Source organism: Gobius niger (assembly GCF_951799975.1).
Source record: "Gobius niger genome assembly, chromosome: 9".
Taxonomy (NCBI): Eukaryota; Metazoa; Chordata; class Actinopteri; order Gobiiformes; family Gobiidae; genus Gobius; species Gobius niger.
Window position 1 is genome coordinate 29,909,703 of NC_136860.1, and position 15,118 is coordinate 29,924,820.

The following is a 15,118-nucleotide window of genomic DNA, read 5'->3' on the forward strand; positions in this document are numbered from 1 at the left end:
CAGGCTTCCTGGTGTTCCCAAACGGTCTCCCATCCCAGTCCTAACCAGGCCTTTCCCTGCTTAGCATCGGAGGAACGGTCTCCCATCCCAGTTCTAACCAGGCACTTTCCTGCTTAGCTTCAAAGTCGGTATGGGAAATAAACATGGCGGCGCCCAGGCGGCGGCCATTGAGATAGCGTTTTCTATAATAGATTTAAAACCTGCTAACCCTTAGACATCTACATATATATAAAATGCATGGGTTTAGTTTGTTTCTTATTTCAGTCTTCTCTCACATGTCTTGTATATCTGTTCAAAGTGAAAATAAATTTCATTTAAAAATGTGCATAGTGTGTTTAATAATGATTATAGTGTGCTACTGTGCTGGTTTGTAATTGTTTGTGCACCACTTGAAAAAAACTTGTAGTACTAGCCGACCCACCAGAGGCAGGTCTTTTACAAAGTGTTTAAACAGGCAGCAGCGAGTACAATTTAAAGGTTTTTAATGACATTTATGGCCATAAATTTGGCACAAATAGCCCCGTGGAAACCCTGTACAAAGGCAAGAAAGGATTTGTGCTAATTTTGGTCCATACCTGGCACGTCGGTGCTACTCCATTGCACGGTGACCTCTCCTGACCCTGGTTTAGACTCTAAGTTCAGATCAGTGGGAGGAGTCAGAGCTGCAAAGAAAAATGACATGACGGTTTATACACAGACTACATTTCTGAAGGTGGTGTATTATGCTTTTTCAACAACAACAAGGGGGGGTAAAGTGATTCTTACGTGTTGTAACTCGTTTTGTGACCGGGATGCCCTGCTCTTGTCCATTCAAAACTGGCTGGACGCTGTAGGTGTACTCCACTCCTGGGGTCAATCCGGAAATGTAGATACTTCCTGAGTCAGAGGTGACGTCCCGCGGTGCTTCTCCACCCTGGCTGGGACGCACTGTCAACTGAGATATGAAAGAGGAAGAAACAGTTAGACAGGAGCTGAGGGGGAGAGTGAGAGGTAAGAGGAGAGAGTCATGAAGAAGAGATGGACATAAGGCTCAGGGTCAAAAAGCCTTATGTTCCTTGTCAAAGTTTTCCCAGGAAAATCCGGCCATGTCCTAATGCGTAGAATGAGCCCAGACCTATTCACCCCAACTGGCTCTAAAATCCTGTATTGTCACTCAAAAACGTACTTTGGGTCCGAAGTGCCGTCATGCACGAACTTAATATAGAGACTGCAGTTACGCGTAAGACCTGAGGTGACAGTAGTGAGTATAAAATGACCAACTTGCATCTGGTCTCTTTAACTAAATCTCTCAATTAAAAAAGTTGATATCCAAAGCGTTATTGTTATGGTGCATCATCGATTGATCTGTCTCACCTTGTATTCGATGTTTGGAATAGGAGTCCAGGACACAATGATGGAGGTGTCGGTCACGTCGGTGCTGAACTGAGGAACGTTTCCCATCGGTGGAGCTGCAATCACAATGTTTTCCCATTTATTAATAGTAAATAATGGCTTGTAGTTACACTTACAAGCTCCTCAAAGCGTTAAACTGTAGACATTATTCATTCACCACATACTGGATGGTGGTAAGCTATAGTACTCCCACTGTCTTGCCCAAGGACACAGTGACGGTCCGCACTTGCTGGATGGAGCCAGAATTCAAACTCCCAACCCTCCAGATATGAGAGGATGGGCCAGATCTTCCACCTAGTCCATGCGCAACTCAAAACGCAACATGGGACATACGTGATCGTGCATGTGGCACTAGCTCAGGGCGTGATTATATCATCGATTATGACTGATTTGTTTGTAAAAGTAGGAGGTTTTATTCTCTTTCTGAAGCCAAGGTGTAGCTCGCCTGCCTCAGTATAAGCGCTGCTTTAGCAACGGTGGCGCAGTTGGTAGAGCGGGGCGTCTCGTGATCGGAAGGTCGTGGGTTCGACGGTTGTGGGTCCAAGATTGTTTTTGTGGAATGCAGTGCATCGATACAATATGTGGCGAGTTACTCACTGGTGGTAAAGACAGCGGACTCTCCTTCACTCAGAGTGTTGCCGATCTCTGAGTGCAGCGTGGCGGTGTACTCCGTGTCCGGCTTCAGGTTCACCAGCGTGTACTGGGTCAGGCGGGTTGGGAGCTTGAGCTGTTTGGGAGTTGAACCCTCAATGGTGAGGAACAGGCGATACCCGGTGACTTTGGCTCGAGGGGCGTACCACAGCATCACCGCACTGTCCTCTGTGACGTTCATGAAGTGGATGTCTGTGGGTGCATCGGGCTCTGGGAGAGAAAATATAGCAGCAACATGTTGAGGGGGTTTTGACCTTCCAAATAGTCTTTAGTTTAGTTTCTATCTATAACCTAAGGAAAACATGAACTCAGATCTCAATACCAAAGCTAAGCTAATCTGACCCTGGTCTAGACTCTAAATTCAGATCAGTCAGAGGCGACAGAGCTGCAAAGAAAAATGACCATCACCTTTTATACACAGAGGAGATTTCTAAAGGTGCTGTATTATGCTTTTTTAACAACTTTTCTTTTTGGAAGGGGGGGTAAAGTCATTTTTTCATGTGATTCTTACGTGTTGTAATTCGTTTTGTGACCGGGATGCCCTGCTCTTGTCCGTTCAACACTGGCTGGACGCTGTAGGTGTACTCCACTCCAGGGGTCAATCCGGAAATGTAGATACTTCCTGAGTCAGATGTGACGTCCCGCGGCGCCTCTCCACCCTGGCTGGGACGCACTGTCAACTGAGATGTGAAAGAGGAAGAAACAGTGAGACAGGGAAGGAGGGAGTGAGAGACAGGTAAGGGGAGAGAGTCATGAAGAAGAGATGGACATTTTTTAGAAATGTTTTTGTTTGCACGCAAGATGGCCGACAAATTTGGCTCAGTTACACCAGGACTGTTTGGAGGAAAGGACCAAAGTTCCTGCCTAACAATGTGAAAAGCTTGTGGAAGGAAATCCAAAACGTTTCACCCAAGCAATACAGTTTGAACGCAATGCTACCAAAAATGTAATGTATCTTTAGAAAATGTCATAATCTTTCACTATCCGAAGCATTATCGGTATGGGGCTTCATCATTGATTGATCTGTCTCACCTTGTATTCGATGTTTGGAATAGGAGTCCAGGACACAAAGATGGAGGTGTCGGTCACATCGGTGCTGAACTGAGGACCGTTTCCCATTGGTGAAGCTGCAATCACAACGTCTTCCCATTTAATAATAGTAATGATAAAAATAATGGTCCAAGGACACAATGACAGTCTGCACTTGCTGGAGCCAGGATTCAAATCGCCAACTCTCCAGATATGAGATGATATGCTCTACCATCTGAGCCACGGTCACATTTGGGTTATTATTATTTAAAGCATATTCCCACAAAAAGTAATTACTCTGGTCTTCTCTTTAGTGTACACACAAAACATTGGTATTATTTATGTCATCACAGAAAATAAAGGTTGACATTTTTCTGCTTGTATTAACATTTTTACGCTCATTCATCAGAGTTGGAAGAAATGTGCCCAATAGTGAGCCTAATTGCTTAGCTTCATAAATGATCAAGTTACTCACTGGTGGTAAAGACAGCGGACTCTCCTTCACTCAGAGTGTTGTCGATCTCTGAGTGCAGGGTGGTGGTGTACTTTGTGTCCGGCTTCAGGTTCACCAGCATGTACTGGGTCTGCCGGGCTGGGAGCAGGAGCTGTTTGGGAGTCGAACCCTCAATGGTGAGGAACAGACGGTACCCGGTGACTTTGGCTCGTGGGGCGTACCACAGCATCACCGCACTGTCCTCTGTGACGTTCATGAAGTGGATGTCTGTGGGTGCATCGGGCTCTGGGGGAGAAAATATAGCAGCAAAATGTTGAGGGGGTTTTGATTTTGAAACTTCTTCCAAATAGTCTTTCTTTAGTTTCTATCTATAACCTAAACAAAACATAGATCTCAATACCAAAGCTAAGCTTATCTGACCCTGGTTTAGACTCAAGTTTAGATCAGTGGGAGGAGACAGAGCAGCAAAGAAAAATGACGTGACAGTTTATACATAGTCTACATTTCTGAAGGTGCAGTATTTTGCTTTTTGAACAACTTTTCTTTTTGGAAGGGGAGGTAAAGTCATATATTCATGTGATTCTTACGTGTTGTAACTCGTTTTGTAACCGGGGTGCCCTGCTCTTGTCCGTTCAACATTGGCTGGATGCTGTAGGTGTACTCCACTCCAGGGGTCAATCCAGAAATGTAGATACTTCCTGAGTCTGAGGTGTCGTCCCGTGGCGCCTCTCCACCCTGGCTGGGACGCACTGTCAACTGAGATGTGAAAGAGGAAGAAACAGTTAGACAGGAGCTGAGGGGGAGAGTGAGAGGTTAGAGGAGAGAGTCATGAAGAAGAGATGGACATAAGGCTAAGGGTCAAAAAGCCTTGAGCAGATCTTGTGGTTCATAGCGCAGGCTGTAGAGAAGACGAGTACGCAGACGGGTGGCGCTCCTTGCAATCTTCAGTGTCATACCTGGCGCAAAAAGTGGGCAGGACAGGAGGGGGGGGACAGATTCGCATTGCGATGTTTTGGTGCCGCCCCCTCCCCATGCTTTCCCCAGACCTGCGGAGGGCGGTGGGTTGAGAGGGGGGGTTCTCCTGTAAACGAGTAACATTTGCGATGTAGCGCGCAATGTTTAATAAAGATTAAAGGAATAAAACGGTCCCTCCGCTGCTGCAGCCGCTCACTGCAGATCTAAGATGAGCGGGCGGGACAGAGAGGCAGCAGCCTCGCGTTGGACACCGTTCGAATGCGCAAAGTTACGAGATGTACAGGATTTAATTTATCAGAAACTGTCATATCGGCTGTGGAGGAGTTGCAGAGTTATGCAGCAGTTGCAAGAAAACTGTAGCGTATTGGAACAATTCCGTTACAGCTGCAGGATTCTTGGAGCGGCTGAATTAAAATAAAGTAAAATGCGCTTCTTTCTTTTGGACTGAGCTGTGGCTACACAAGGAGCATCATCAGGAGGTAAAGACTGACACACAATGGAAATGTCTCCTTAAAACGCAGATTAGACGTGGTGCTGTGGCACTTAAGGCATGTGTGGTTTATTTATGGAAAACTGTTGTTGTTTTGGTGTTAGGGGTGTGCACAATGATCTGCTGTATCAGAGTAAGCCTGTGCGTAACCTACGCTCAAACAGACTTTTCAAGGCAATTTCGCTTTTGTTTTCAATTTGACGTCAATTCTAAGGAAGAAGACAAGGCAGTGCGAGGTAAAGAGGAACATAATGTGAAGGTTGCCACAGAAGAGCGGTTCCAAGTGCTGCTTCTAATGAACCACGCCTCAGTCGGCCTCTTTTTCTTAAATAAAGCCCTCTCCCTAGTGGCACAGCCTTTAGAGCAACATACAGGATCGCGCGTGCACCACGTTGCTTTTAGAGTTGCGCACGGACTGCGCCAGTCACAAGATCTGGCCCCTTATGTTCCTGGTCAGAGTTTTCCCAGTGTGAGACATATTCCAGCCATTCACATCTGGAATAGGGGGCAGTTGATTTTTTGCTACATTAGTCCAAGTTTTTTAGTCAGCCTATATCTTTAGAAAATATGCTAATCTTTAAATAAATCTCTCAATTAAAAAAGTTTATATCCCAAGCATTATCGGCATAGAGCTTCATCATCGATTGATCAGTCTCACCTTGTATCCGATGTTTGGAATAGGAGTCCAGGACACCAAGATGGAGGTGTCAGTCACGTCGGTGCTTAACTGAGGACCGTTTCCCATTGGCAGAGCTACAATCACAACGTTTTCCCATGTATTAAGAGTAATGATAATAATAATGGCTTATAGTTACATTGACAAAGCACTCAAAGCACTACACTGTAGACATTATCCATTCACTGCATACTGGATGGTGGCAAGCTTTGTACAACTATCGTCTTGCCCAAGGACACAATAACAGTCTGCACTTGCTGGAGCCAGGATTCAAACCCCCAACCCTCCAGATATGAGGAGATATGCTCGACCATCTGAGCCATGGTCGCATTTGGGTTATTACTATAATCATCAATTGAAGCATATTCCCACAAAGAGCAATTACTCTGGTCTTCTCTTTACGATACAAAACATTGGTAATATAGAGAGTTAGTTATGTCATCACAGAAAATAATGCTCGACATTTTTCTGCCTGTATTAACATATTTGTATTATATGATAGTTCAGATTTAAATAAATGTTGGTTGGTCAATTGATTGAAGTATTGGTATTAGCTTGTATTGGAAAAATTGAACCCTCCCACCAAAAATACTGCATATATTCACCATTCCAACAATGTTTTTGTTGAATGCAGTGCATGTGTTTACCCTCATTCACCTAAGTTGGATGAAATGTGCCCAAAACCGAGCCTAAATTCTTAGCTTTATAAATGATCGATACAATATGTGGCAAAGTTACTCACTGGTGGTAAAGACAGCGGACTCTCCTTCACTCAGAGTGTTGTCGATCTCTGAGTGCAGCGTGGCGGTGTACTTTGTGTCCGGCTTCAGGTTCACCAGCGTGTACTGGGTCTGGCGGGCTGGGAGCAGGAGCTGTTTGGGAGTTGAACCCTCGATGGTGAGGAACAGGCGGTACCCGGTGACTTTGGCTCGAGGGGCGTACCACAGCATCACCGCACTGTCGTCTGTGACGTTCATGAAGTGGATGTCCGTGGGTGCATCGGGCTCTGGGGGAGAAATGAGGGGGTTTCGATTTTTATGCATCTTCCAAATAGTCTTTGTGTAGTTTCTATCTATAACCTAAACAAAACATAAACTCAGATCTCAATACTAAACCTAAGCTTATCTGACACTGGTTTAGACTCTAAGTTCAGATCAGTGGGAGGAGACAGAGCTGCAAAGAAATATATGCCCCGTTGTGAGAACCAGGGACATAAGTCGGCTGACTCAGTTCCCCACAAATTGAAAAAGAAGATCTTTTTTTTTTTGAAAGTCGGTGTGTCATTGTGTGTGTGGCTTCATGATTATTCAACGCTTCACCTGTGTCTCACGGAGGCCGGCTGCTGTTGCTAACGCTCTGAATAGCCAAATGCTAACGCTAGAATACTCTTACAGATGTTCGTTTTTCTGCGTGAAACCAGTGAACTTTTCCAGGCTAACTTTTCCATTGCGACTGATGATACCATGGCTGCAAGCATGCACAGCGCCCCCTGCTGACCATTATGTTTCCCGAGCCAACTCCTTGCCTCAGAGCGTGTTTTAAGACAGAAGGATGTATATGTATGTTGCACAACTCTACATGGACAATAAATGAAGGAGGAAAATTGATTTTTACTGAGCAGAAGGCACGCAAAGGTTACTTCAGACGGGTGGGTGAAAGTTTGTTTTTTTTGGCTCGTGGCCGCTGTGCCATCGTGTCTGTTTGCTTTTTGATGAAGCCATTGTTGTGCTGCAAGCTAACGTGGTGTGTTCAGTGGGTTGGATTTGTGTGCGTTTTGTTTTTGGTTGCAAGCTGTGTGCAGGTTAAAGGTAAAGTCATATTTTTTTGTGATTCTTACGTGTTGTAACTCGTTTTGTGACCGGGGTGCCCTGCTCTTGTCCGTTCAACATTGGCTGGATGCTGTAGGTGTACTCCACTCCTGGGGTCAATCCGGAAATATAGATACTTCCTGAGTCAGAGGTGACGTCCCGCGGCGCCTCTCCCCCCTGGCTGGGACGCACTGTCAACTGAAATATGAAAGAGGAAGAAAAAGTTAGACAGGAGCTGAGGGGGAGAGCGAGAGGTGAGAGGAGAGAGTTATGAAGAAGAGATGGACATAAGGCTCTGGGTCAAAAAGCCTTATGTTCCTGGTCAGAGTTTTCTCAGTGAGAGACATATTCCAGCCAATCACATCTGGAATAGGGGGCAGTGGATTTTTTGTTATATTAATCAGCCTATATCTTTCGAAAATATGCTAATCTTTAACTAAATCTCTCAATTAAAAAAGGTTATATCCAAAGTATTATCGGTATAGAGCTTCATCATCGATTGATCTGTCTCACCTTGTAATCGATGTTTGGAATAGGAGTCCAGGACACAAAGATGGAGGTGTCGGTCACGTCGGTGCTGAACTGAGGAACGTTTCCCATTGGTGGAGCTGAAATCACAACGTTTTCCCATTTATTAATAGTAATGATAACAAATATGGCTTAGCCTAATTGCTTAGCTTTATAAATGATCAAGTTACTCACTGGTGGTAAAGACAGCAGACTCTCCTTCACTCAGAGTGTTGCCGATCTCTGAGTGCAGAGTGGCGGTGTACTTTGTGTCTGGCTTCAGGTTCACCAGCGTGTACTGGGTCTGGTGAGCTGGAATCTTGAGCTGTTTGGGAGTTGAACCCTCGATGGTGAGGAACAGGCGGTACCCGGTGACTTTGGCTCGAGGGGCGTACCACAGCATCACTGCACTGTCCTCTGTGACTTTCATGAAGTGGATGTCCGTGGGTGCATCGGGCTCTGGGAGAGAAAATATAGCAGCAAATCTCAATTCCAAAGCTAAGCTAATCTGACCCTGGTTTAGACTCTAAATTCAGATCAGTCAGAGGAGACAGAGCTGCAAAGAAAAATGACATGACCTTTTATACATAGTCTACATTTCTGAAGGTGCTGTATTATGCTTTTTGAACAACTTTTCTTTTTGAAAGGGGGGGTAAAGTCATATTTTCATGTGATTCTTACGTGTTGTAACGCGTCTTGTAACCGGGGTGCCCTGCTCTTGTCCGTTCAACATTGGCTGGACGCTGTAGGTGTACTCCACTCCAGGGGTCAATCCAGAAATGTAGATACTTCCTGAGTCAGAGGTGTCGTCCCGCGGCGCCTCTCCCCCCTGACTCGGACGCACTGTCAACTGAGATATGAAAGAGGAAGAAACAGTTAGACAGGAGCACAGGGGGAGAGTGAGAGGTTAGAGGAGAGAGTCATGAAGAAGAGATGGACATAAGGCTCTGGGTCAAAAAGCCTTATGTTCCTGGTCAAGGTTTTCTCAGTGTGAGACATATTCCAGCCTATCATATCTGGAATAGGGGGCAGTGGATTTTTTGTTACATTAGTCCACGTTTTGTAATCAGCCTATATCTTTCGAAAATGTGCTAATCTTTAACTAAATCTCTCAATTAAAAAAGTTTCTATCCAAAGCATTATCGGTATGGAGCTTCATCATTGATTGATCTGTCTCACCTTGTATCCAACGTGGGGAATAGGAGTCCAGGACACAAAAATGGAGGTGTCGGTCACGTCGGTGCTGAACTGAGGACCGTTTCTCATTGGTGGAGCTACAATCACAACGTTTTCCCATTTATTAATAGTAATGATAATAATAATGGCTTAGCCTAATTGCTTAGCTTGATAAATGATCAAGTTACTTACTGGTGGTAAAGACAGCGGACTCTCCTTCACTCAGAGTGTTGCCGATCTCTGAGTGCAGCGTGGCGGTGTACTTTGTGTCTGGCTTCAGGTTCACAAGCGTGTACTGGGTCTGGTGAGCTGGAATCTTGAGCTGTTTGGGAGTTGAACCCTCGATGGTGAGGAACAGACGGTACCCGGTGACTTTGGCTCGAGGGGCGTACCACAGCATCACCGCACTGTCCTCTGTGACTTTCATGAAGTGGATGTCCGTGGGTGCATCGGGCTCTGGGAGAGAAAATATAGCAGCAAATCTTAATACCAAAGCAAGGCTAAGCTGACCCTGGTTTAGACTCAAAGTTTAGATCAGTCAGAGGAGACAGAGCTGCAAAGAAAAATGACATGACGGTTTATACACATACGACATTTCTGAAGGTTCTGTATTATGCTTTTTGAACAACTTTTCTTTTTGAAAGGGGGGGTAAAGTCATATTTTCATGTGATTCTTACGTGTTGTAATGCGTCTTGTAACCGGGGTGCCCTGCTCTTGTCCATTCAACATTGGCTGGACGCTGTAGGTGTACTCCACTCCTGGGGTCAATCCGGAAATGTAGATACTTCCTGAGTCAGAGGTGTCGTCACGCGGCGCCTCTCCCCCCTGACTCGGACGCACTGTCAACTGAGATATGAAAGAGGAAGAAACAGTGAGACAGGAGCAGAGGGGGAAAGTGAGAGGTGAGAGGAGAGAGTCATGAAGAAGAGATGGACATAAGGCTCAGGGTCAAAAAGCCTTATGTTCCTGGTCAAGGTTTTCCCAGTGTGAGACATATTCCAGCCAATCATATCTGGAATAGGGGGCTGTGGATTTTTGTTACATTAGTCCACGTTTTGTAATCTGCCTATATCTTTCGAAAATGTGCTAATCTTTAAGTAAATCTCTCAATTAAAAAAGTTTATATCCAAAGCATTATCGGTATGGAGCTTCATCATTGATTGATCTGTCTCACCTTGTATCCAACGTGGGGAATAGGAGTCCAGGACACAAAGATTGAGGTGTCAGTCACGTCGGTGCTGAACTGAGGACCGTTTCCAATTGGTGGAGCTACAATCACAACGTTTTCCCATTTAACAACAGTAATGATAACAAATATGGCTTAGCCTAATTGCTTAGCTTCATAAATGATCAAGTTACTCACTGGTGGTAAAGACAGCGGACTCTCCTTCACTCAGAGTGTTGTCGATCTCTGAGTGCAGTGTGGCGGTGTACTTTGTGTCCGGCTTTAGGTTCACCAGCGTGTACTGGGTCTGGTGAGCTGGGAGCTTGAGCTGTTTGGGAGTTGAACCCTCAACGGTGAGGAACAGACGGTACCCGGTGACTTTGGCTCGAGGGGCGTACCACAGCATCACCGCACTGTCCTCTGTGACTTTCATGAAGTGGATGTCCGTGGGTGCATCGGGCTCTGGGGGAGAAAATATAGCAGCATATTCCTGGTTTAGACTCTAAGTTCAGATCAGTCAGAGGAGACAGAGCTGCAAAGAAACGGTGTATACACATACGAGATTTCTGAAGGTGCAGTAAAGTCTTATTTTCATGTGATTCTTACGTGTTGTAACTCGTTTTGTGACCGGGATGCCCTGCTCTTGTCCGTTCAACATTGGCTGGATGCTGTAGGTGTACTCCACTCCTGGGGTCAATCCGGAAATGTAGATACTTCCTGAGTCAGAGGTGACGTCACGCGGTGCCTCTCCACCCTGACTGGGACGCACTGTCAACTGAGATATGAAAGAGGAAGAAACAGTTAGATAGGAGCTGAGGGGGAGAGTGAGAGGTTAAAGGAGAGAGTCATGAAGAAGAGATGGACATAAAGCTCAGGGTCAAAAAGCCTTATGTTCCTGGTCAAAGTTTTCCCAGGGGAAAATCCACAGCATTCTAATCTTTAGTGAGAAATAATCCAGGCAATCATATTTGGAATAGATGGCTGTGGATATTTTGCTACATTTGTCCAAGCTTTTTAGTCAGCCTATATCTTTCGAGAATGTGCTACTCTTTAACTGAATCTCTCAACTAAAACAGCTTCATCATCGATTCTGCCTCACCTTGTATCCAACGTGCGGAATAGGAGTCCAGGACACAAAGATGGAGGTGTCGGTCACGTCGGTGCTGAACTGAGGACCGTTTCCCATTGGCGGAGCTACAATCACAACGTTTTCCCATTTATTAATAGTAATGATAAAAATAATGGCTTATAGTTACACTTAAGGCTCATTCATACTTCACAAGATCCTGAGCTGCAGAACAAAATGATGTCACTTTTGCCTTGTCGCCATGGAACTGTCCTCAGTCACAAAATATGTCCATGGCTGCAAGGCATACGTGACTTCGTTTTGTTCTTGCAGCTTAGGGTGCAAACCAACATTTAAGTAAATCTTGATTGATGGTCAAATTATTGAATTATTGGTATTAGACACTATTGGAAAAATTAAACAAAAATACTGCATATATTCACCATTCCAACACTGTTTTTGTTGAATGCAGTGCATGTGTTTATCCTCATTCATCTGAGTTGGATGAAATGTGCCCAATACTGAGCCTAATTGCTTAGCTTCATGAATAATCAAAACAATATGTGGCAAGTTACTCACTGGTGGTAAAGACAGCGGACTCTCCTTCACTCAGAGTGTTGTAGATCTCTGAGTGCAGCGTGGCGGTGTACTTCGTGTCCGGCTTCAGGTTCACCAGCGTGTACTGGGTCTGGCGGGCTGGGAGCTTGAGCTGTTTGGGAGTCGAACCCTCAATGGTGAGGAACAGACGGTACCCAGTGACCTTGGCTCGTGGGGCGTACCACAGCATCACCGCACTGTCGTCTGTGACGTTCATGAAGTGGATGTCTGTGGGTGCATCGGGCTCTGGGAGAGAAAATACACCAGCAAAATTTGAAACTTCTTCCAAATAGTCTTTCTTTAGTTTCAATCTATAACCTAAACAAAACATAAACTCAGATCTCAATACCAAAGCTAAGCTTATCTGACCCTGGTTTAGACTCTAAGTTCAGATCAGTGGGAGGAGACAGAGCTGCAAATGACATGACGGTTTATACACAGACGGGATTTCTGAAGGTGCTGTATTTTGCTTTTTGAACAACTTTACTTTTTGGAAGGGGGGGTAAAGTCATATTTGTTTGTGATTCTTACGTGTTGTAACTCGTTTTGTGACCGGGGTGCCCTGCTCTTGTCCGTTCAACATTGGCTGGATGCTGTAGGTGTACTCCACTCCAGGGGTCAATCCGGAAATGTAGATACTTCCTGAGTCAGAGGTGACGTCACGCGGTGCTTCTCTCCCCTGGCTGGGACGCACTGTCAACTGAGATGTGAAAGAGGAAGAAACAGTTAGACAGGAGCTGAAGGGGAGAGCGAGAGAGGCAAGAGGAGAGAGTCATGAAGAAGAGATGGACATAAGGCTCAGGGTCAAAAAGGTCCAGTTCAGAGGTCAAAGTTTTCCCAGGAACATGGGAAAATCCACAACATTCCAATGTTTAGTGAGACATATTCTAGCCAATCATATCTGAAAAAAAGGGCTGTGGATTTTTTGTCAATCCAACTAGTTTTTTAGTCAGCCTATACAATGGGAATCAGATGTTTACATACACTTCATTAAAAGACACATTTAAAAAAAAAAGTCTAACTGTCTGACAGAAAATCAGAGTTTACTTTTACCTTTCTTGGTCAATTAGAACTTTCTACGTTATTTTTATTTGCTAAATGTCAGAAGAATGTGAGACAGATTTTTTTAGAAATGTTTTTGTTAATTTTTACAAGTCAGAAGTTTACATACACTAAGATTACTATGCCTTTAAACAATTTGGGGAAGCCCTGAAGACGATGTCATGACCTATGCAGCACAAGTCTGGTTCATCCTTGGGTGCAATTTCAAGACACTTGAAGGTGCCAGGTACATTGGTTCAAACAATTATGGAAATGTCCAGTCATCATACAGATCAGAAAGAAGGCGGGTTCTGTGTCCCAGAGATGAACGGGCTGTTGTCTGAAATGGGAATGTCAACCCAAGAACAAATGCAAAAGACCTGGTGAAGATGCTGAAACTGGTAAGAGTTTTTGTCATTATCCAGAGTGAAACAAGTACAGTAGCGACATGGGCTGAGAGGGAACTCTTCCAGGAAGAAGCCCTTGCTCCAAACGAAAAAGAAAAAAGCCAGTTTTGATTTTGCAAATAAATAAAAGGAGACATCCTGTGGTCAGAAAATTGGCCATAATGACCATGGAGGAAAAAGGGGGAATCTTGCAAGCCTGAGAACACCATCCGAACTGTGAAATACGGGGGTGGCAGCATCATGCTGTGGGGTTGTTTTGCTGTGGGAAGGGCTGGTGCACAAAATAGATGACATCATGAATATAAAACGTTATGTGGAAATATTGGAGCAACATCTCAAGACATCAGCCAAGGAAGTTAAAGCTTGGCCGCAGATGGGTTTTCCAAATGAACAATGACCCAAAGCATTTGGCCAATACTGGTTACAACCTGGCTTAAGGATCACAAAGTCCACGTTTTGAAGTGACCATCACAAAGTTCTGATCTCAATCCAGTTGAAAATGTATGGGCAGAGCTGTGGGCTAGGTTCCTGCCTAATATTGTGAGAGGTTTTTTAAAAAGTAACATAAAACCATGTAGACATTTCTATGTCTCATTCTTCTGACATAAAGCAAATAGAAATAATTTTTAAAATTCTGGTTTCATGTCAAAAATGTGTCTTTTTAGAAAGTCTATGTAAATATATGGTTCCCGCTGTATCTACCGCTGTGTCATAATCTTTCACTATCCCAAGCATTATCAGTATGGAGCTTCATCATCGATTGATCTGTCTCACCTTGTATCCGATGTGTGGAATAGGAGTCCAGGACACAAAGATGGAGGTGTCGGTCACGTCTGTAGTGAACTGAGGACCGTTTCCCATTGGTGGAGCTGCAATCACAACGTTTTCCCATTTATTAAGAGTAATGATAAAAAATAATGGCTTATACTTGTATTTACCTAACTATGTAATTGCTTAACTTTATAAATGATCGAAACAATATGTGGCAAGTTACTCACTGGTGGTAAAGACAGCGGACTCTCCTTCACTCAGAGTGTTGTCGATCTCTGAGTGCAGCGTGGCGGTGTACTTCGTGTCCGGCTTCAGGTTCACCAGCGTGTACTGGGTCTGCCGGGCTGGGAGCAGGAGCTGTTTGGGAGTTGAACCCTCAACGGTGAGGAACAGGCGGTACCCGGTGACCTTGGCTCGTGGGGCGTACCACAGCATCACCGCACTGTTGTCTGTGACGTTCATGAAGTGGATGTCTGTGGGTGCATCGGGCTCTGGGAGAGAAAATATAGCAGCAAAATGTTGAGGGGGTTTTGATTTTGATACTTCTTCCAAATAGTCTTTGTTTATCTCAATACCAAAGCACATACTATTTGGCACTTACTCGTAAACTGCTCCCCCACCAGTGGCAGACTCTCCTCTCCGTTGTTGATGGTGTAGATGTTGAAGCGGTAGTGTGTTCCCGGCTCGAGGTGAGTGACTTCGATGTAGGAGTTTTCACTGACGGGGAGCGTCATCTCGGTTTGGGGCGTCCCAGATGCGTCCACAGGGACCACGGTGACCCTGTACCCAGAAACATCAGCCGCAGGGCCAGTCCAGGTCAAAACTATCTTCTTATCGGACACTTCGAAAAACTGCAGGTCAGACGGAGACTTGACTTCATCTGTGGAAGAGACAGGTATTTATTAACACATT

General features: G+C 44.9%; 1 protein-coding gene across 1 annotated transcript in view; it reads right to left on the bottom strand.

The window, feature by feature from the left end:
* Positions 1-15,118, bottom strand: part of LOC306968193 (fibronectin-like) — a 66,247-nt gene that overhangs the window by 17,849 nt on the left and 33,280 nt on the right. Inside the window, exons 19-44 of the mRNA XM_079563516.1 lie at positions 14,808-15,086; positions 14,434-14,697; positions 14,210-14,304; positions 12,519-12,687; positions 11,970-12,233; positions 11,424-11,518; positions 10,931-11,099; positions 10,523-10,786; positions 10,334-10,428; positions 9,837-10,005; positions 9,351-9,614; positions 9,162-9,256; positions 8,664-8,832; positions 8,178-8,441; positions 7,989-8,083; positions 7,505-7,673; positions 6,410-6,673; positions 5,650-5,744; positions 4,114-4,282; positions 3,548-3,811; positions 3,076-3,170; positions 2,555-2,723; positions 1,990-2,253; positions 1,354-1,448; positions 766-934; positions 576-662 (exon numbers count right to left, since the gene is read on the bottom strand). Coding sequence (XP_079419642.1) covers positions 576-662; positions 766-934; positions 1,354-1,448; positions 1,990-2,253; positions 2,555-2,723; positions 3,076-3,170; positions 3,548-3,811; positions 4,114-4,282; positions 5,650-5,744; positions 6,410-6,673; positions 7,505-7,673; positions 7,989-8,083; positions 8,178-8,441; positions 8,664-8,832; positions 9,162-9,256; positions 9,351-9,614; positions 9,837-10,005; positions 10,334-10,428; positions 10,523-10,786; positions 10,931-11,099; positions 11,424-11,518; positions 11,970-12,233; positions 12,519-12,687; positions 14,210-14,304; positions 14,434-14,697; positions 14,808-15,086 — 4,590 coding nt within the window. The remainder of the gene's footprint in view (positions 1-575; positions 663-765; positions 935-1,353; positions 1,449-1,989; positions 2,254-2,554; positions 2,724-3,075; positions 3,171-3,547; positions 3,812-4,113; positions 4,283-5,649; positions 5,745-6,409; positions 6,674-7,504; positions 7,674-7,988; positions 8,084-8,177; positions 8,442-8,663; positions 8,833-9,161; positions 9,257-9,350; positions 9,615-9,836; positions 10,006-10,333; positions 10,429-10,522; positions 10,787-10,930; positions 11,100-11,423; positions 11,519-11,969; positions 12,234-12,518; positions 12,688-14,209; positions 14,305-14,433; positions 14,698-14,807; positions 15,087-15,118) is intronic.